The sequence below is a fragment of the Hordeum vulgare genome, chromosome 3H, assembly GCF_904849725.1.
Source record: "Hordeum vulgare subsp. vulgare chromosome 3H, MorexV3_pseudomolecules_assembly, whole genome shotgun sequence".
Lineage (NCBI taxonomy): Eukaryota > Viridiplantae > Streptophyta > Magnoliopsida > Poales > Poaceae > Hordeum > Hordeum vulgare.
In genome coordinates, this window is record NC_058520.1 from 462,028,634 (window position 1) to 462,049,088 (window position 20,455).

A 20,455-nucleotide genomic window follows, 5' to 3' on the forward strand; every position below is an offset into this window, starting at 1 on the left:
CCAAAACTATGTTCCTTGCTTCCGGTGCAAATTTCAGATATTTATAGTTGAGTGCTTCCCACTGGCGACCATCCATGGTGTGCCTTAGCACGCCCTCGTATTTACCCGACATGTTCCATTAATTGTGCCAACGCAAGTGCTCCGCCTATTTCTTTTTGGTGTATGAATAGTGCAAATGGTGGATGGTCTAAAAGTACCATACAACCTTTCGAGGAGTTTGCTTTCCTTGCTTGAATCAGGGTTCCTCGCACTTTGGACACTCTGTTCTATCTTTGTACTCCTTTCAATAAACGATATGGTCATTGACATATGCATGATATCTATCGTAAGGCCAATCAAGATGTCAGACAACTTTTCTTTTCTCATCAACAATAGTAGGTAATGTGTTCTCATTGCGGAAAACTTCATGTAGATACTCTAATGTAGCATTAATATGTGTCCATGATTTTGTGTTTGCCTTGCTTTCTAGAAGAGTGAGTTCGACGTTGAGCTTCATCTGCTTGGGATTAAAACCCAAACAATGGAGTTTTGGAGTCTTCCTCAAGTTTTGCCAACTTCGCAGCCTCTATAGATTCATCTTTTATGGTAGTTGTCTTCTTCCAAAGGAGCTCTTGAACATGTGCGTCGAGGACCATCGAATCCCACATGTCATGGGTGCCCATCACTTCATCATCATGCCGACCAACCTCTTGACCATCATGCCCGGCCTCTTGGTGCTCCGTATCATCGTCGCCAACATCCTCCTACTCACCATGCATTGTCCATCGCGTATAACGAGGCATGAAACTCTATTGCAGCAAGTGTGCACCCACAAATCCACATTCTCGCGTGTACATATGACCATTTTTGCATTTTGCGACACACATATAATATCTCCGTGTCACCCCTTCGTTTCATATCTTCGAAGGAGAACCATAGGAAGCCATTTATACTTCGATCCATGATATATCGATTGTTGGAGAGATCCTACAGAAGCTACCACAAATCAGATCCAACAAATTCATAGAAAAATTCAGCACGATCTTTGCTAAAAATTGGATATATGAAGTGCGATAAAGTTGACAAAACAGAAATTAATCAATGTTTCGCCAAAACGTTGACAACTCACATGGATTTGGGAAAAAATACATGGACCAAGTTTTGCCTCGTCTTGATGACCAAACCATCCCACATCTATATCCACAACAATCAATAGACACATTTCATTTTCTTAAAGAAGAGTATTCTCACCAAAGAGGGAATACTTATTACGTTGATGAGCGATTGAGATGATGTCGGCTATGTGTATATGATAGTGTATACATATGAAGTAGAGAGGAGAGGCCTGGAATGAGAAGACACCTCGCCTGGAGGATTGGGGGTAGCACTTATGGAGAGGAGATAAAATACATGAGAGGGAGAGTTCATTTAATGCATGTGGATGAGGGGGTAAAAAAAGGGAGAGTCAGTAGATCTATCTTAATTAATAAGTAGCTACACCTACAGTTAGAGCAACTACATTAGTGGGCTTATAGCCCGCCTACATGGCACTTTTGCCTATGTGAAGAAGAGAGACATGAGAAAATGATGGGAGTGGGGTCTCATTCAAGAGTCTAGCTATACCTGTGCTCCTAGGTAAAAGTAATTAATGAGATGAAAATGAAAGGGAAAAGATAAGAAAAGGTACTAGTCTAATAGTCATACTTATTGTATGAGTAATTATACCTAATGGCTTTAGATGACATCATAGTTACATATAGCCAACAATTGGTTATATTATTAACCATGCTCTTAGCTAACTAGATGATGTCCCGCGCGTTGCTGCGGGAAACATGATAACCATATGTATAAATAGGTGTTGAAAAACAAAAACTATTGCTAAAAAATATTAAGATTGTTGTCGTTTTATATTTTAAGAACAATAACTCATATGAAGCATCTCACAAAAGATGCCTAAAAAAGTGTAACACAATCTACATATATTTGCGCTAAAGTAGATACCGCTTATGCCCATAACAAAAATTAGTGAAACAATGTGTAGATTAATGCACGCACAATATAACTTATGACCATATGCATGACTTGATGATGTGGCATGATTGCATGAGAAGGAAAAATAGATAGTGGGTTACAACTATTTAAGAATAGAAGATTAGCTAGATCTAGAGAGAAAAGTGTGGAGAGAGAGGGAGCAAGGGAGAAGAGAGGAAGAAGAAAGCTCACATGCCTATTACACGTTTAGAGTGACTTGGTCGCACTAACAACATCGCTAACATGTGAAACACTTTCAACGAATATAGTCCGACAAATATAGTAAAATCAAGGCCACTAATAAAATATATGGAGAGGCGCACATGGCACGTGGGTCCCAATGTACGTACCGACGAAGGGGGCAAATGTCAACACCACCTACAAACTCAAGAAGTAGTGTCGTTCGGACGTCCCTAACAAGCTCGGACGGGAATGTTTGGTTCCTGGGTATATCTATACCATATATGAAAAAATAATTTAGCAATTTAATAAATAGTTTAAAAATTCTCAAAATGTTTTTGAAATAATTTGACCTTTCATTGTACTTGTAAGAAAAAATCCAAAAAAGGAAATTACCCTTTGACTACTTTTAAAAAAGACAATTTTTCGATCAAAATAGTGTAAATAGTGACCTATAATAGCAAGTAAATGTTGTCTTTTTTGCCCTGCAGACAATGTTGTTGTTTTTTCTGAAAAATTATATAGTAGCGCAAAACAAAATCAAATTTAATCTAAAAACATTTCTGAAATATTTTAACTTTTTACCTAATTATTTAAATTAATTCCTCATATAAGGTGTATCTATAACCAGAACCAAGGTGTTTTCCCAGCAAAGCTCACCCCAAGATGTGTAACCTTTTATCTCAGGTTGGCAAAGCGCCTTTTCTTTGTAAGACCAGGATGCCACCGAGGCCGTACAAGCTAGATGCATATGTGGATGTAGCTAGCTTGGTAGGCACACACGCAGGAGCGAGAGAGTTTGGGACCTGTCTATTCCCATCATTTTAACTTTCTTCACATTACCATGACGACTTGACAAAAGTGACCCAATTTGTAGTGACACTATTTACAGGTGCTCACTTCTGATGTCGGCCGTACTACGTCCTTGTCAATCTACTACTCTAGTTCGCTATGTTCCCATATATACACTGCTGTCGTAGATTAGCACCAATGTACCCAATCAAACGTCGCTGTTTTTCTGAAACTGCCAGGAACACAGGCCAACAAAAGAATTGTAGCCGGTGACTTCCAAGTTGTATTGCGGCCTTTTTCTTAACATAGTACGGACGAAGACGCACATACATACGCATGTACAATCAAATTTTTTTTCAACGTGAAAGGCAGGCGCTCTGCCCATTTCATATAAAAGGAAAAAAAAGAGAAAAACAATGTACAAGAGTTACATACAAGCTTACAAACTAGCCCAAGATTTATATTATAAATCCAACAAAAATAAAACTACGAAGTGAGCGCAAATGCCCAACGCACTTGGTTCAAGTCTTCCATGGCTAGATAGGCAACATCGAGCACCGAACGCGAGACATCATTGAATATTCGCCTGTTTCGCTTCTTCCAAACATTCCAGAGTACGTAGGTAGTCGCATGACCGAACCTCATGCGAGCAGCCGCGTCACACCCTTGTGTATTGGCATTCCACCACTCCTCTAAGGTGGCGAAAATAGGTGCCGCTCCATGGGGGATAGATAACCAAGTGGTGACAATGCCCCACACCCCACGGGAAAAAAAGCACTCCCGTGCGAGGTGCTCATTTGTTTCATATCCAGTGAGGCAAAGCTTGCAAACCTCGTCATGAGGTCAACATCGGATGGCCAAATGATCAGCAGTAAGGGCCTTATGGTGCAGGAGGAGCCACATGAACAGCTTGCATTTTGGCTCAGCCTTTGTGCCCCAAACCTTCGTTGCCAAGAAAGGGATTGTGGCACCAGCAAATTGGAGCTGGTAAGCGGAGGAGGCCGAGTACGAACCCGAAGAGGAAGCAGTCCACAAAATGGTATCATCAACAACAGGTTCAAGCTGGATGTCCTGCAGTAAGGACCGAAGAGTGATATATTCTCTAATCTGTAAGGTGGTGGTAATACTCCTCAGTGATCGGATCTATCGGTTGCCCCGAAGTTCGTTCATAACCAACCCTCGCTTGCGCCTCGCAAGCAGAAAAATTGACGGTGCAATGTCTTTTGGGGCACTTCCGTCCAACTATCTGTCAAACCAAAAGCTTGCTTTGGATCCATTTCCCAGAGTGATGGTAGTTGCTGCCCTAAAAAGAGCCATGTCTTTTCCATTACAAGGTAGATCAGACCCTGCCCAAGGCCTATTTGGGGCGATCCATTTGATCCATGGCCAACGGAGACGAAGGGCACATCCAAATTTGTCTAAATCAAGCACACCGAGCCCTCCAAACTTCTTCGGCCTACATACCATGTCCGAGTTAACTAAGGAGTGCCCACCACATGCATGTTCACCATTGTCGCCTTTCCAAATAAAGGCCCGCCTTATTTTGTCAAAAAAAATCCGGGCCCACTTGGGAAGTTGAATGACAGACATGTGAAAAATGCCAACCGTAGTGAGGACGGATTTTGCAAGAACTACGCGTCCCGCACGAGCGAAATTTCTTCCCATCCATGGTTGGAGCTTTGCATCAATCTTGTCAATCAAGGGTTGCAACTCAACTTTTCTGAGCTTTCGAAAGTGCAATGGGAGGCCTAGGTATGTGCAAGGAAAGGTCCCCAGCTTTGCAGGGAACTGGAGAAGGCATTCCTGAAGGTCATTGTTGTTGCATCGGATCGGGAAAATTTCAGTTTTTTCCATGTTGACAAGGAGGCCGCTAGCAGCCCCGAATACCCTCAAGATTCTGACAATAGCGCGCATCTCATCAATGTCTGGGTTTGCAAAAATGGCAGCATCATCCGCATACAAGGACATCCTATAGAGCCCGTTCTTGGCTTTGATAGGCTTGAGGAGACCTATCTCAGACGCACGCATGAAAAGCCTCTGCAAGGGGTCAATGGCAAGGATGAAGAGCATGGGAGAGAGGGGGTCCCCTTGACGGAGGCCACGTCTGTGACGAAAAGACTTGCCCGGCCTCCCATTCAGGAGCACTTTAGAATTTGTCGTGGCGAAGAGAGTGCAAAGCCAGTCAAAGCAGTGAGCACCTCCAACAGAAAAGGCCAGCTCACCGAGTCAAAGGCCTTAAAAATGTCAAGCTTAATGAACAGGCTCGGGATTTTTTTTTCGGTGAAGACCATGAAGAATGTTTCTCGCATGAAGGAAAATTTCATGGATACAGCGTCGCATGATGAAAGCACTCTGGCTCATAGAGACAAGATCTTGTAGGAAAGGCGCCGTTCGCATGGCCAGAAGCTTTGCAAAAATCTTTGCAAAACTATGGACCAAGCTAATGGGGCGAAAGTGGTCGACCCTCACAGCCGCATCTTTCTTTGGGAGCAAGACGATGTTCGCTGAGTTAAGCAAACCCAAGCAGGAGCCGCCCATATTGGCAACATGATCAATGGCGGCGCGGATGTCACCCTTGATGACGTCCCAACATACACGAAAGAACAACCCAATGAAACCGTCAGGCCCCGGAGCCTTCTCCGTTGGCATGGAAAAAATTGCGGCCTTTATCTCTTCCTCACTGAAATTCCCCTCGAGAGCCGACAGATCAGAAGGAGAGCCTCAAAATTAAGGCACGCACTACGAGGAGAATTTGTGCCCAGATGGTTTTGGAAGTGGTCTAGAATCACACGTTCCTTGTCCTCCGAAGACACGGCGACGCCGTCATCGGTCTCGAGATGTAATTTATAAGCATCTTTAAAAGACTGAGCTGACACGTTATCTTAAGATTAACAACTCTAATGAATAAAGGATATCACTGTCCTCCTAACTACTTCCTCCGTTCCAAAATTCTTGTCTTAGATTTATATGAATGTATCTAGTCACATTTTAGTATTTAGATACATCCATTTCTAAATAAACTTAAGACAAGAATTTTGGGACGGAGGGAGTATCGTATATCATAGATTGATTCGTGTATTGCTTACGTTTCGAGGGTTAGACATTTGACAAATATACTCGGAGGCAACGTAAACTCTTCGAAATATTATTTTTCTGCTCGATGGAAGGACGATCAGCACACAAATCATTCTCTTTCTTTCGATAAGAAGGCATACGCCTCTGCATACACAACGCATTCTCTTTTTTCCGATAAGGAATACACCGGGCTTTGCATACACAAAGCATTCTTGTTCGCGTGAGGCTGTTGTCTGCCATCAACATTTGGCACGCCTCATGTTTACTTTTCGTTCGCTGGAAAAAGGAGGGAAAACTCGGATCTCTGCATTGACTGGTTCCTAAATGATTGTTTATTTGTCACTGTACAAATAGCACTTGCGGACTAAAATGTTTCTAGACATGTTGTAGATATGACCTACTATGTTGGTTACCCCTCTTCTCGGGAAACGACATGATCACAAATAGTCGTTTGAGAACATAAGCATGAGTAAGAGCATCTATAGTCGGACTTTGACAAAATTAACCCCTCGAACGTTCGTAGACGTGTTCGAACGTGTCCACGTACATAGACAGGTCAAATCTTAAATATTGCATTCTATAATTGAATATCTCAAATTAAAAACCTTGAATTCATATTATTACGTGCAACATAAACCTAATACTAAGCGGAGCTCATCCGGCTCCGTCGTACCCATGTTCAGTGGCTGGTTGCGTCCTCGTAGTGTCGGTCCGGTCGTCGGTGAGGTAGAGTAGGACACGAGGCACTAGCCGGCTAACGAAAATCGAGCTCCGGTTGTCTCCCATGCCCTACTCTTCCTCGTCGAAACCCGTAACCCGCATGGCGCCGGTGGACGTGAGGTTGATAATGGAACCTTGCTGGGAGGAGCCGACGTCCACCATGACGTGGTTGTGACGCCCGCACAGGTTCACTATACGGGACACTGCAGAGTGTGACTCCACCTCTCCAACGTCCACCGCCGCGAGGACCTCCGACGCCTCCCACGCCCTCTACCTCGCACGACGGGCATGTCGCGCCTTCTTTGCGTCCGTGGACGCTCATGGTGCGTCCTCGTCGCGCCAACAGAGGGGTTCCGCGTCTGCCACGACGTTCGGACGCAGACGGACCGCACCGCCTACGGTGAGACAGTGACGTCGGATCCAAGCATCGGTTGTGCCGACACAATGGATTCCCAATGTTGCGAGTCCGAGCATTGCCGTCGGGCGGCCGCCTCCCAGGAGCGGCGGACACTACTAGGGAAAAAGCTAGGAGTAGTTGTAGTGCGGGTGTTTGCGGTACTGCTACTGCGCTACAGCTAAAGCTTATCAGTAGCGCGGGTCAGAAGTCGCGCTACTACTAACGTGCAATAGCCCTAGCGTACATTTAGAAGCCGCACTACTACTAACGTGCAGTAGCAGTAGCTAACGTGCAGTAGCAGTAGCGTTCTTTTAGAAGTCGTGCCAGTACTAAACGAACATTTTTTGTATTATATTTACACACGGTTATACATATTAATATACAACATCAATAATAATTATGAAAAAACAACATTAGATTAAAGTGGATGAGTGCAAGTAGTCGAGTTGGGTTAGTGAGAAAATATGATGTTGCGAAATCGCAACATCGTATTTTCCTGTAATTCAACTTGATCAGTTGCATCCATCCACTGTAATCTAATATCTGTCATATAACTTATCATCCTCTTAATCATCTAACAACTCATCATCCATTTAATCATCTAAGAACTCATCATCCTTTAAATCATCTCACAATTTATCATCATCTTAATCATTTAACAATTTATCATCATCTTGATCATCTAATCATTAGTACATAATGCTATAAACTAAAAAAGGTCATCTCTTAGCTAGCACATATTATTCTCTCCTAGGTAGAACGTACTACATTCTAGTGGGTAAAATAGCATAAAAAGGTAAGCTCCACTTTCTCCGTTGTGAAGAATAGAGATCCACCTATCTCCACATGTGGTATGCGCGAATCCTTCGCGTCTCCGTCAAGTAGTTGTCGGTGGCTTTTCATTAAATTGTGAAATCCTTTAAGTTTCAGGCTTCCATCCCTTCTAAAAATCTAGTATGTGTTGCGGAAACATATCGGCCATCATGGCTGTAAGCTTGTAACATTCAAATGACGACCTTCTATAGTCATTAGTTCAGACATAACCTCTAGCGGAAATTCTGTTGAAGAACATAATAGTAACATAGTTAGAGCATCTCCAACAACATTGCTATTCTGACTTGCTAAAAACTGGGTATATCAAGAGGAAAGAGAAGATTTAGCAATCCAACCGTTTTTTGCTCCAACGGCGTTGCTATAAAATTTAGCAAGCCTCTTAATGGCGCATGGGGACCTGTGCTAGGCCCAGGGAAGCAGGAATCTAAAGGGCGGTGGGGTCCATTTTTCAATGAAACAAAGGGATGTAGGGGACCACAAAAACTGGGCTGCTAAAAATTATAGCAAGTGCCTCTTCACTTTGCAAATATACCAAGTGTGGGTGCAAATATAGCAAGCTTTGTAAAATAATTTATGGGGGTACCACTTACACAAAGGTTGTTTGAGCAATATTTTTGGGCCAAGTTGCTATATTTCCAGTTTTTAGCAATCCTAGCCAAATATACAAAGGCTGTTGGAGATGCTCTTAGCAATCTAGTTTTACTTAAAAAATATGTATGCAAAATATGGACTAATTGATGACACAATATTAAAAAACAATCTTACCATGTTATCTACATGGGTATTATTAGGGTTGAACTCGTGCACTAGTGACAAGTATTTAGAATAACTTTTGCCAATGTCTTAATATTTGTTCTTATAATCATCAACATCATTAATTAGTAAATGAGATCAGATGATTTTTTTCCAACCAAGTTAGATCGGAGCCAGGACTATAGTAGGTCATGTCTATTGTCTTTTGAGTTTTTTGGAAGAAGAGAAATAAGTTGTGAATTAATAATAAATAAGTTAAGTAGGAATGAACACCAACTATTTTTAAATAAACAATGCAAATTACTTAGCAAAAATGGTTGTCAAACTCACATAGAGGTAAAATTGGATGCATATTGACATCCACCCAGATGTCGATATTACCTTCAATATCATCTTCAGGACGAATATCGAAGGTTATTTACATATCCTCCTGAAATCTATATGCCTTGCATAGAGCTTCCCAAGTTGAGCAACCAAAATGCGAGTGATCAATTGCATTGTATAGTGTAACGGGAAATGGGAAACCATGTTTTGTCCTCGGGTGAGCTCTTCTCGTCTCCATATTCCCCATTTCTTGGAACCAAGCTTCTCCAAGACAAACCGTCTTGCATGGCAGGAGATGCACTAGTCGAATTGTAAAAGATAGAACTTACACGTTGATCGAAGCAAAGAAACACAAAAGCAAAGAAGCAAAAATAGTGGTCATCGTTGCATACAGTAAAAACATCAAAGCTCGCCAAGCTTGATGATGAAGAACCAACCGTTTTCAGGTGAGGTCTGTCGCACAGACCCTGATCTTTGCCACAATAATCACACTCCGGGGTCCCCTCGTCCTCAGACGACATTTCCTGTGTTCATGATTCAAAGATTAAAAATCGACCACAACTATTGGTGTATATGAAAAATCAGCATGGATTGAGTTTCGCTTTCTCTAGGTTTCCCTGAAAAACTCTCATATCTCATGGTGTATATGGTGCACACTCTCTCACACTGATATGGTGGTGTATGTTGGTGGACACTCCATCATACTACTATTTCGACCGTCGGTGATGATCGCTCATCCCTTCATTCCCGCGTGCATTTCCAAAATCTCTAGCACACGGGGACGAAGGAGGAAGCGACCCCACGACAATAGTCGAGATTCTTCCTCTGATATTTCGAACATCGGTGATGGTCGCACCTTTTATTATCTCCTTGCGCATTACATCGAGGTATATATCACAAGAAAAAAAGAGGAAGCGACCCCCACGACAGCAGTCGGTATTCCTTCATCAAGAACATACTGAAAGTTACACAAGGAGCTCTGACAGACTGAAAGTCAGTCCTATAAGCATTAATGAGTTATAACATTAAATTATGGAGTACCGACATAAAAATGGGCTATGTTCTGTCGGAATGTCATATAATTCATATTCTAACAAATCACAGGCACTCAATATTTTCTACTTTCTAGCACAAGTCATGCCAAAATCAAAATTTTGGCATGACCTTTTTTAAAAACAACACATACCCAGCACTTGAAATTTTCCAAAATGGAAAAAATAAACATTTAGCAAAACATAGGTCACTCGAAGTTGTTTCCTGCAAAATCATACACTCCAATAATGACATATAACATTCTTTGTTGATAGTGATAATGACATAAAATTAATTAAATTTTGTTACTAAAAATTTCTATTACTAAATTTGAAAAACCTATTATGTTCTATTTTTATACCTATTTTTATTCTATTCTATTTCTATACCTAAACATTTTTACTAAAATTTATATACCTATTCTATTCTATTTCAAACCTACTCTATTATATTTAAAAAACAATATCATTTGAATCACTACAAGAAAAGAGGGGGAGGGGGAGGGAGGGGGAGGGAGGAGGGAGGGAGGGAAGTGGAGGGAGGAGCAACCTCAGCTGGGCAGCGGCGGGCGCGGGATGGGAGCGAAGAGAGTGGCAGGGCGGCGAGCGCGGGACGGTGACGTCGAGCGACGGGCAACGACAACGACGGGTGCGGGAGGGCAGCGGACGCTGGCGGGGGGTGAGGAGGCGGATAGTGAGGAGAGTGAGGGGGCCGGCACGGTCGAAAAAAAGGATAAGTTAGGGTTAGCAGCAGCGCGGGGCTTGAAAACGCGCTACTGCTAAGTGGGGGCAAGGGATGTGGGCCTAGGCAGGATACATTAGTAGCGCCGGCCCACAAAGTGCGCTACTGTTAATTGTTTTAGCAGTAGGGCCGCTTCGTGACGCGCACTGCTACTATCGCCAGCCCATGGACGTAAAGTGTGCCTCACATATTAGTAGCGGGGGGTCAACTGACCGACGCTACTGCTATGAGTTATCCGTAGCGCATATTGTTGACAGGCGCTACTGCTAAGTAACAGTAGTGTGGGGTATTCAAGCCACGCTACTAGTAATGTTCTACCTATAAGTTATTTCCTAGTAGTGGGAGCGCAAGCCGGACGGCCATATCCTCCTTGGGGTCGCGTGAGATGAACTCGTGGTCGACGAATCTGGAGGTGAAGTACTCACATCCGCTGCACGTCATGCCGGAGAAGGCCGAAGATCACCGAAAGTGAGTTTGGGTGACGGATGGAAGTGGAGAAAAGTGAAGTGAAATGTTATGGTTTGGTCTCGTGAACAAATGGAGACAAATATATGTGGGATCGATGCGGATCAGTGTCCGAACGCGTCCACGCGTCTAATATTCGTTCTATATTTAAACTGAATATGAAGGGTGTCGATCAGACCGAACATTTAAGGCTTGTTTAAGATGTTTGATTGGATCAAAATTTTATAATCGATCAGTAACCGGACGACCTATACAGACATTTGACGAGGATTTAAAATGCCCGGTTCTCGATGCAGGTGCATATCATGCATGCCGCAGCATGAGAGCACTAAAAATGGAGTGCTTCTCAGCACCAGCGGTACGTCGAGGGAACTAAAGGAAAACCGAATGTTGCTGCTAGCGAGGCACGAGAAAGCATCGACAGCGACGGTAGTCAAAAAAGAGAAGAAATGCACTTGCCCTTATCGAACCACCAAAGTGATCGAGAGGCAGGGGTTTGGAATGAAAGTGAAACAAACTAGTGGCCGCTCGGCTCCCGTAAGAGCATCTCTAGTGGATGGTGTAAATTTGAACGTGTATATCTTCATATACACGTTCATATACACGTTGTTAAATTATACACGTTCTAGTTTTTCAGTGGAACGTGTAAATTAGGACGTGTATATTCAAACGGCTATATTTTCAATGGCTATATTTTCAAAATGATGAAAACGTAAAGAAATCAGTGATGTAATAAAAGCTTGTGTCATAATGCATAATATGATAGTTGAAGAGGAGCGACAAACTGATCGACAAAGATGCACTTTTGACGCAATGAGATAAAGAGTCACAGTCTCTCGTACTCATGCAGAAGAACTGAGCTCGTTTATTCAAATGATTCAACGGATTAGAAATGCTCTGACCATAATGACGCCAAGTGGAAACTCAACTCATGTAAAAACATAGAAAATGGAAACTCAACTCAATTCAACTACGTCGCGTCTTATCGTTGAAGCTTCTTCTAGATGAATAGCACGTAAAATGAAATACGGGTCAGTACCAGCAAGTTTTCAAGTCACACTCAGTTTTAAAACTCCCTTGCTTCACATCCACCAATATATCAAGAAGCCTGCAGGTGCGCGGTGGAGGAGTGGAGCATGGTGGTGAGCTCCTTGGAGGCGACGATGGACTTGTAGATCTCCATGACCAGCCGCTGCTCGAACTCGGACGCGCGAGCCGTGGCCGGCGGCAGCTGCTTCCGCCGCGGCACGCGCCTGGCCCAGATGCCCTCGGGCCCGCCGCCGGGCAGCGCCGTGGCCGACGCCTTCCGCGCCACCGCGAGCATGCCGCCCACGTACGCGTCCCGCGCCCGCGCCAGCAGCCGCCCCGGCGCCGCCACGAGCGCGCGCACACCCCACGTGCCGCGCGCCGCCCAGGCGCTGCGTGTTGCCGCCTCGGGCAGGCGAGTTCACGAGCGTGGCTTGGTCGTGATTGTTTCCACGCCTCGTACCGTCGTGGCTGGACGTGGATATTTTACACCCCCGTTTACACGAGTCGTTCGGAGTCGCTGGGCAATAAAAAACAGCTGGGATTATGTATATTTACTATACATGTCCATATAGAAGATCCACTAGAGATGCTCTAAAGAGGACAAGCACCGAAACTACTGCAAAAAAAAAAGCTGGCCCCGGGTAGCTTTTCTTTTTAGGTCTTGCCCCCAGGTAGCTAGGAGTAGAATCTTTCCAACAAGCTCAAGAACTTTCAATATGCCGCTTGTGTTTATTTAGTGCATGCCGCTACCTTTGTACTTCCTCTGTTCCTAAATATAAGTTTCTAAAAATTTCATTACAAACTACATACGAAATAAAATAAATATATTTTAAAATATATCTTTATACATCTGTATGTAATTCGTACTCGCTGTATTAAAAGCTTTAAAAGTCTTTTATTTAGGAACAGAGAGAGCTTTATTTCTGTCCGGTTCCTCTCGCCGGCGTCCCGGAATAGTCAGTCTCCGTCGCGGTCCAAGCACGTGTGCACCTCACAAGGGCCTCACTCGGTCCAAACTCCGGATCTAGCCCAATCTACTGCACGCTCCTACTACTGTGCTACACTGCTTTAGTACACGGGTACGTACCTTTCGGCAAAGATTTTTTTTCCCCCAATTCAGCAGTACTTCCACCATCCGAGATTTGTTGACGCTTAAATGGATGTACTTCCTCAGCTTTAACTTAATTGCAGCTGATTATAGTCGGGGGGTGAAGAGTGGTGGCAACGTGCGAAAAAAGTTGACCTGTGAGGAAACGTCCATGGGGTTGGGGGCGAAGATTCTCATCGAAAAGTCAAAAGCCATATCCACTAGCTGGCTAGCTAGCGTTTCTGAACCTTCTAGCCACCAGGTCAGCAGGATCCGGGAAGACGGCGTATGTAAGCTCGTGCTCCTGCGATTCCATTGAGACATCATCTTTGAGACTGTGACCACCACCGACGTCAACCATATCTTCGAGGACCAGGGAAAGGCCCTTGCACTATGGTTTCCCAGCAAGAGATTGCTTCGCCATCGAGTTTTGGAGAGAAACAATCTGTGGGTGCAGTGACGATACACTGGAAATGAGTATATGAATATCAAAAATTTACAGGTGCAAGAATATTGTGCAGGAGGAGTTATTCTTAGAATAAATAGGATGACTTTGCAAGGCAGAGGTCTCGTCTCCTCAGGTTTAGGCTAGGGGATGCTTCCATTCCATATAGTACATGCTAAGGGCATCAACAACGGCACTGACTCTCAAACTGTCCATATATATTCCGATCGCGCGGTTTAAATCCTGAAAACCATCCAACACGGTTCTGCATCTATCCGTTGACCGGTCCAGATGTGAGTTTTTTTCGTATAAATCAGAGACAAAGTGAAGGATGGGCTTTGTGGTTGTCCGGACCGCTGCCATGCCCGCTCCTAACTATCATGGCCCATCGAAAACCCTCCATCCATGTTCGGACACGTTCCCCCCTTTTTCCAGTTGTCCGCATTCATATCGTTGTAGAGCGGTCACTTTGCATTGACGCCGGTCCAGAGCGGACACGACCTCTCACTAGCACTGGTACTAAAGCGGTGCGACGGTCGAGAGAGCCGCCTGCGCCGGATGAGGACAAGGTCGTCGATATGGAATACAAAGAAAATCGACGATCAACGGCGCCTTAGGATATGTTTTTAAATATAAAAATGTCCAAACTATAAGGTATGTGCTTTGGTTTGTATGTATACCAGCCGTTTTGCATAAATTTCATGTTTTGTTTAAACAGTCGTTGAAATGTACCTGGGAAGTGTTCGGTGGCTGGCTTTCGCATCCGTGTTCGCGGACTGATCCCCCTATCCACGGACGGATGCAGGAGCAAATTTGCAGGCCAACACGGCAAGCATATCCAACGCTCACCCATAAATCAGATACCGCATCCTTTTATGGATAGGTGAGGACCAGTCCGCGAACACAGATACAAAAGTCAACCATACAATGTATTCACATACATTTCAAAACAAGTTTAAACAAACCGAGCAAATTCCATGCAATGAGATGATTTTCATTCAAGTCGGACGAAAATATTTACATTTTGTACATATTTTAACTTACTATACTGGACTAGGCTAAACCTAGTCTAATGCTGGTGCGGGGATCTCTCCTCCCATGACATGTCATGCCCATGTACCATAGCCCCCCTCATTGGAGTGTTGGAAGCCTTGGAGGGATATGCTTCAGCAAGAGGGGGAAAATAGCCTCCCTTCATCTTCGTGAAGCACGAACCAGAGTTGATTTTCGGGTGGGGGAAGGCGGTCGCCGTTGTCTACGCCTCCGCTTACCAATCAAAACACCGGTTGTGTACCCCGGTGACGCAGTAGCGGTGGCCTTCTTGGGACCCAAGCTGCGGTCACCTCTCATGATCTACTTTTTCTCATTGTTTGTGGTCGTCGCGGACATGCCGTCCTCCTTCACCGACATGGCTTCTTTCCTCACCTGTCTTAAGCGTTGCCGCCATTGCTAGCATCGGATTTGCCGAGAGAAGGCATTGGCCAGCCTAGACGGGCGAGGAAGGGGTGGCGATGTCGATGGTGGTGGCGCCGGATCTAGAGGGTTTGCCGGCAAGCCAACTTCTATCAAGCTGGCTCGCCGGGCAACCTAGGTCGCTTCAATGTCGGAGAACTCTTCTGCTCGTCATAGGCGATGAGGGTGTTGTACAAGGAGTACATGGAGAGAGCGGAGGTGGGGTGTAGTTCTTGTTTGGCCTGGCCACACTTATATAGGACGGATGCAAGGAGCTAGTTAGAGAGGCGTTTAATGCCAACCGATACATGAACGGACATGTGGCGCTCGGGGCGCCGGAGTAGGTTCCTTGACACACTCGTTGGTTAAATGGTAGTAGGCGAGTAAACCAATGTCGTTCCAACGCGGAGAAAAAATGTGGCACAACAGGCGGCGCTCTTGCGTCCACTCTAAACCGTCATAAATGCAGGCAGCTGGCTTTGGACGGGAAATCACACAGGCAAGGGAGGAGGTTTCTTCGTGGGCCAGCTAAGTCAGACGGGGACGTGGCAGCAGTCTAACCCACACCCCCTCCCCACTGTTTGTGTGCGGTTTGCAGGGGGAAAATGCGTCCAAACCATCGAATGAATCTAACACAGGACCGCGTTGGATGGCAAAATATGTCCGGACCTCGCCGGACCGCGAGATCAGTCGGTTCGGCGTTGAAGATGCCCTAATCATCGGCATACAGAAAAACTACATCGGGCAGCTCAAGGTGGATGAGAGCAAGTAGAGGGTTTTGAGTAGCTGAAATCATCGGCATACAGAAATCACGAAGTGGTTTATTAGGTAGCTGAAGCAGAAATTCAAGAAGAAAACTAGCAACATGTCCCTCACAATTGTGCAGGAAACTTGTTTATTATCTTTAGTTTAATATTCTCTTCGTTTATAAATATAAGATGTTTTGGATATTTTGACATGAACGAGTACATCTTACTGAAATGAATGAACAAACACGCCAAACATGTTTATATACATTAAATTTAAAAAAAATACTCCCTTCATCCTGGATTACTTAACACTGAAATGGACGTCTGGTATGCTAACTCACAAGCAAAATATTTCGAAACATTAACATTTGGCTCAGATAGAAGAATTATGCCCAACTCAACCAAAATCAACGCTTTGGACATCAATAAGTTACAGCTGCATGAATATAATTGAGGCTTAGGCCATATCCCAAATTGTATCAGTAGTACCACTTTGCACTCTTATTGCCGACTCAAGAAACAGGGCGGGCTGCTCATCAGTATTCGGTGAACCGAAGCCATAGTTGCTAACTATCTTACATGGGTTACAAAAGTGAATGGAGTGGATGCATAGGCACCCTAGTGTACATTGTCAACTCAAAAGGAATGCCGAGCATCACTTAAAAAGAATACCACACACAGCAGGCAAAATCTGGAAGGACAAAGACGGCTAAACGCTAGCATGCACACCCGCCTCTCTGTTCAGTCTCGGGGACAGGATCTGCGACTGTTTGGAAGTAGCTGAACAGCAGAAAAGAAAAAGGTTGTAAGCAACCAAAATACAACATCACTAGGTGTAACAGCTGCTCTTTCTTTGTTAAACCTAGATAGAGACACATTAATAATAAGCACAAGCTAATTGTTAGATTTCAAAGAGGTGCATATTTTATGTCGTTACGTGTCATCTTAGAAACAATCTTAGGTTCAGCACATCAATTAACAAAACAGTGTTTCCTTTAAGAGCTGTGATGCACATTGACAGTCTTAGCGTCTGAAAAAACATAGAAGTAATGGACAAGCATGAACAGAAGCTTATACACATTCATACTAAAAACTTAAGATTGTCAGAAGCCTTAGACAGGACATCTAAGCAACTGTTTAAATAAAAATCGTCCATAGAGGATATATAACAGAATGCAGCTATCAAAGCAGGTTGGGTATGGACTTCCAGTTTAAGATGACAGAATATTCAAGAAAAAGGAGATGAATCATGTATTCACAAGATAAACTTAATCCATGTTAAACAAAACATTACTAACAAAAAATGATGTAAGTAAGCTGACTCACATGTCCTGGTCACGCTCATGCTCTAGAGCAAGCTTTGCAACAGACAAAAATGCTTCATCGACGTTGTAGTCTTCTTTTGCAGAAGTTTCATAATAAGGAATATTGCCTTTTGAAGAACACCACTCCATAGCTTTTTTCTCAGAAACCTGTGTGAAAATTAGTTAGTGGTGTATCTAGGGACAGTTGTACGTTATATTTGCAACAACAACTGACCACTCTGCTTTTGCCACCATCTACGTCAATCTTGTTCCCAAGTAGGATGAATGGGAATGTTTTGGGATCTGATGGGCTAGCCTAAAATCGAATGGAAAATAGACATGTCAATTAAATTTATCAAGATGCTACAAGCGCTATAAGAGATACAAATCATAGTATTGCAAATCCGTTGGTATGATTAACCATATTCCCAGACATTAAAAAGCACAAAGCAGTTAACCTAATAGCCCACCCAAAAAATACAGAAATCAATTGAAGGGCTTCAAAGAAATCAATTAAATAGCAGTTAACCTAAAATTCAAATACCTGGAAAAGTTCCACGACAATCAACAGTGTAGTCAACAAATGTACTCCGTAAATAATATATTTATGTTTCCAACAATATGTGCATTGCACATCCAGATATTTATAATGTGCTAGGAGAAGTAACATAAGATCTTAGCAATATGACTGACCTTGCTTCGTACTCCAGAATTATCAACATCCCTAGCAGTACGCAAAACAAAATGAGTCTATATTGTGTATGAAGCACTAATCAACTTGAAGTGACCGTTCACATGTCCAGAATTTACATCAATGCCATGACATACGCATCTTCAAGGCAGAAGGCAGTGGAGAAGCTTCAACTAAATTTGAGAGGGGGCTACAAATGAGCTTTGAACAAAGTTGAGGACCCAAAATAGTCTAAATACAAGTGGTAATCTACAGAACTACTTTTTGCTTTCTGTGTTTTTTTTTTGTGTGTGTGTGTGGGGGGGGGGGGGGGGGGGGGGGCATGGACCATGTTGGCCCCCTAACTAAGCTCCGCCACTGGCAAAAGGTTGGGTATTGATATGCTTTCATTGCTCCATTGCAGTTCTAGAGATGTTGATGGCACCTGTGCAACTTTAATAAGTTGCCAGTTTGCATAGCGAAACTGCTGAAGTATGAAAGTTCGCAAGGTAACTGAATATGTCATCATAGCAAAGTATAACTGCGCCTATATGAGCAGTTTATTGCCTTATAGGCATTTATTGCTCTTAAAGAACACAGAGAAAAAAAGATACTCCAGCATGCTCAGATCTGATGGAGTACTATGTTGGCATGCTGAAGCCTTAGAAACACAATGGCATCATCATATCAAGCTGTCATCTCATAAGAGCAATGTTGGAAGAACAAATGATGAATTTCTCTACATTGTATATGTACAACCATGATCAGGCATCAAATGACATGGAAGATAAAATAATCTTACCTGGTTGAGGAACTCATCATGCCATGTGTTGAGCGTATCAAATGACTTGTTAACATTGACATCATAAACAAGCACACAACAATCTGCCCCTCTGTAGAATGCGACACCAAGACTCTGGAATCTCTCCTGCCCCGCGGTGTCCCAGATCTAGAAACAGAGCAAGCCCAGATGTAATTACAACAGCAGTCCATTTCTTCACTGTCAAGAGAGCTGCAACTAGGCATTCCACTCACCTGCAATGTGACAAGCCTGTCTTCAATGAGGACCTCCTTGGTGACGAAATCCGCACCAATGGTAGCTTTGTACTGCTGGCTAAACTTGTTGTGAACATATCTAGATAAAAGTCAAGCATAGCAAAGCACAGAAAGTAGTAACACGAGCCTAACATTTCGGAGCACAAACATCGGCGTACTTCTCCCAATCCCATCTTGCTAAACTGAATCATATCCTCACATACCCATGCACCAGAAGAGATTTTGACCACAAAATCCTGGCTATCACACAACAGAAATAATGAAACGGACGGCATGCAGCTAAACATAGGCCCACGACGAGACGAGCCTACGGAATTCATATTCAGAAACGGGGGTTCGCTGCCAAATGTGTTCCTGCAGCTAAATGGGTCAAACGCTTACGAGTAAAAGACACAAATTTTGCACATGGTCGGGCACCGGCGCGTCAATTGCTTAGAGGAGCTAGCAAAAACGAGAAAAATACAGCAGAACATGGATCAACCCGAGAACGATTAAGCGACGGCAGACCAAATGCGGGCCCATTAGGGGTCAAGGCTAGGATACTGGTTCATCAGCGACGTCTTCCCGACCCTGCACACAGGACGAGCAAATCAGACAAGCACGGGATTACAGCCACGCCCAAATCGAGCGCCCCAGCCCAAAAAAACTAAAAATTTCGCAGAAATTGGTGGAATCCGCCGGGGGGCGGATCCGGGGGTGGGCAGGGAATGGGCTGACCCGCTGTCGCCGAGGACGATGACCTTGAGGAGGGTCCGCCTGCGCGAGGTCGACATGGCTGGGGGCGATCGCGATCGATCTCTGCCCGCGGCTTGTCGGCTCGTGGCGAGGCGCACGGGGGGGGGGGGGGGGGGAAGAAAATGGAAGCACGGAAGGAGGGAGGGAGGGAGGGAGGCGGTGGTGGTGAATTCGATGTGATCTGGGGCGTGGTCTTAAATTTTTTGAAAGGGATTCGTGCGAGGATGACCGTGGTGGTGGATGGAGAGAGAGAGGAGAGGTGAGGAAGACGTGTGCCACTCTGCCACTGTCAGGCGAAGGAGGGAGGAGATGAACCGCAAAAAAACGAAGGAGGGAGCAGAGATGGCCGGCGTGGTGGGCCGGCTCGGCCACCCGCGAGGCAGGCCGCTCCCAAACGGTTTACCACCAACAGCGTGTTTGGCAACTTTGGGGGATTGTCTCAAAAGAAAAAATTGGCAACTTTGGGGGAAAGGGAGTGGGAGTTTAAAGGGAGATTAAGGTGTGGAAATTGATTAGGGGAGTGATCTGCGCCGGCGCACCGGCCCAAACTTTCGGCCGGCCGCGCGCGGGCCGCACGATCTACCTACCCCGCGCGTCCGCACCGT

At 44.4% G+C, this 20,455-nt stretch overlaps 2 protein-coding genes across 2 annotated transcripts; both read right to left on the reverse strand.

Annotated features, from left to right (window-relative positions):
• Window positions 1-12,422: 12,422 nt before the first annotated feature.
• Window positions 12,423-14,647, reverse strand: LOC123441862. The gene is given in 3 exon segments (XM_045118061.1): window positions 12,423-12,715; window positions 13,678-13,743; window positions 14,617-14,647. Coding segments are annotated over 3 exon segments (390 nt in total).
• A 1,860-nt stretch (window positions 14,648-16,507) lies between these two features.
• On the reverse strand, window positions 16,508-20,144 carry LOC123444266 (ras-related protein Rab7-like). The gene is made up of 7 exons (XM_045120943.1): window positions 19,833-20,144; window positions 19,659-19,685; window positions 19,095-19,194; window positions 18,862-19,008; window positions 17,625-17,705; window positions 17,412-17,557; window positions 16,508-16,865 (listed from the first exon to the last, which is right to left on the reverse strand). The coding sequence occupies exons 1-7, from the start codon at window positions 19,886-19,888 to the stop codon at window positions 16,802-16,804; spliced, it is 621 nt and encodes a 206-aa protein (XP_044976878.1). The 5' UTR covers window positions 19,889-20,144; the 3' UTR covers window positions 16,508-16,801.
• Between the last annotated feature and the right edge of the window lie 311 nt (window positions 20,145-20,455).

What these genes read in the sequence shown, in the direction of transcription:
- LOC123444266 (XM_045120943.1), bottom strand. Translation starts at nt 19,888, where the DNA reads ATGTCGACCTCGCGCAGGCGGACCCTCCTCAAGGTCATCGTCCTCGGC. An exon ending in AAGACGTCGCTGATGAACCA is followed by an intron (nt 19,195 to 19,658) that starts GTATCCTAGCCT and finishes ACTTTTATCTAG; the next exon opens with ATATGTTCACAACAAGTTTA. An exon ending in ATGATGAGTTCCTCAACCAG is followed by an intron (nt 17,706 to 18,861) that starts GTAAGATTATTT and finishes ATTCGATTTTAG; the next exon opens with GCTAGCCCATCAGATCCCAA.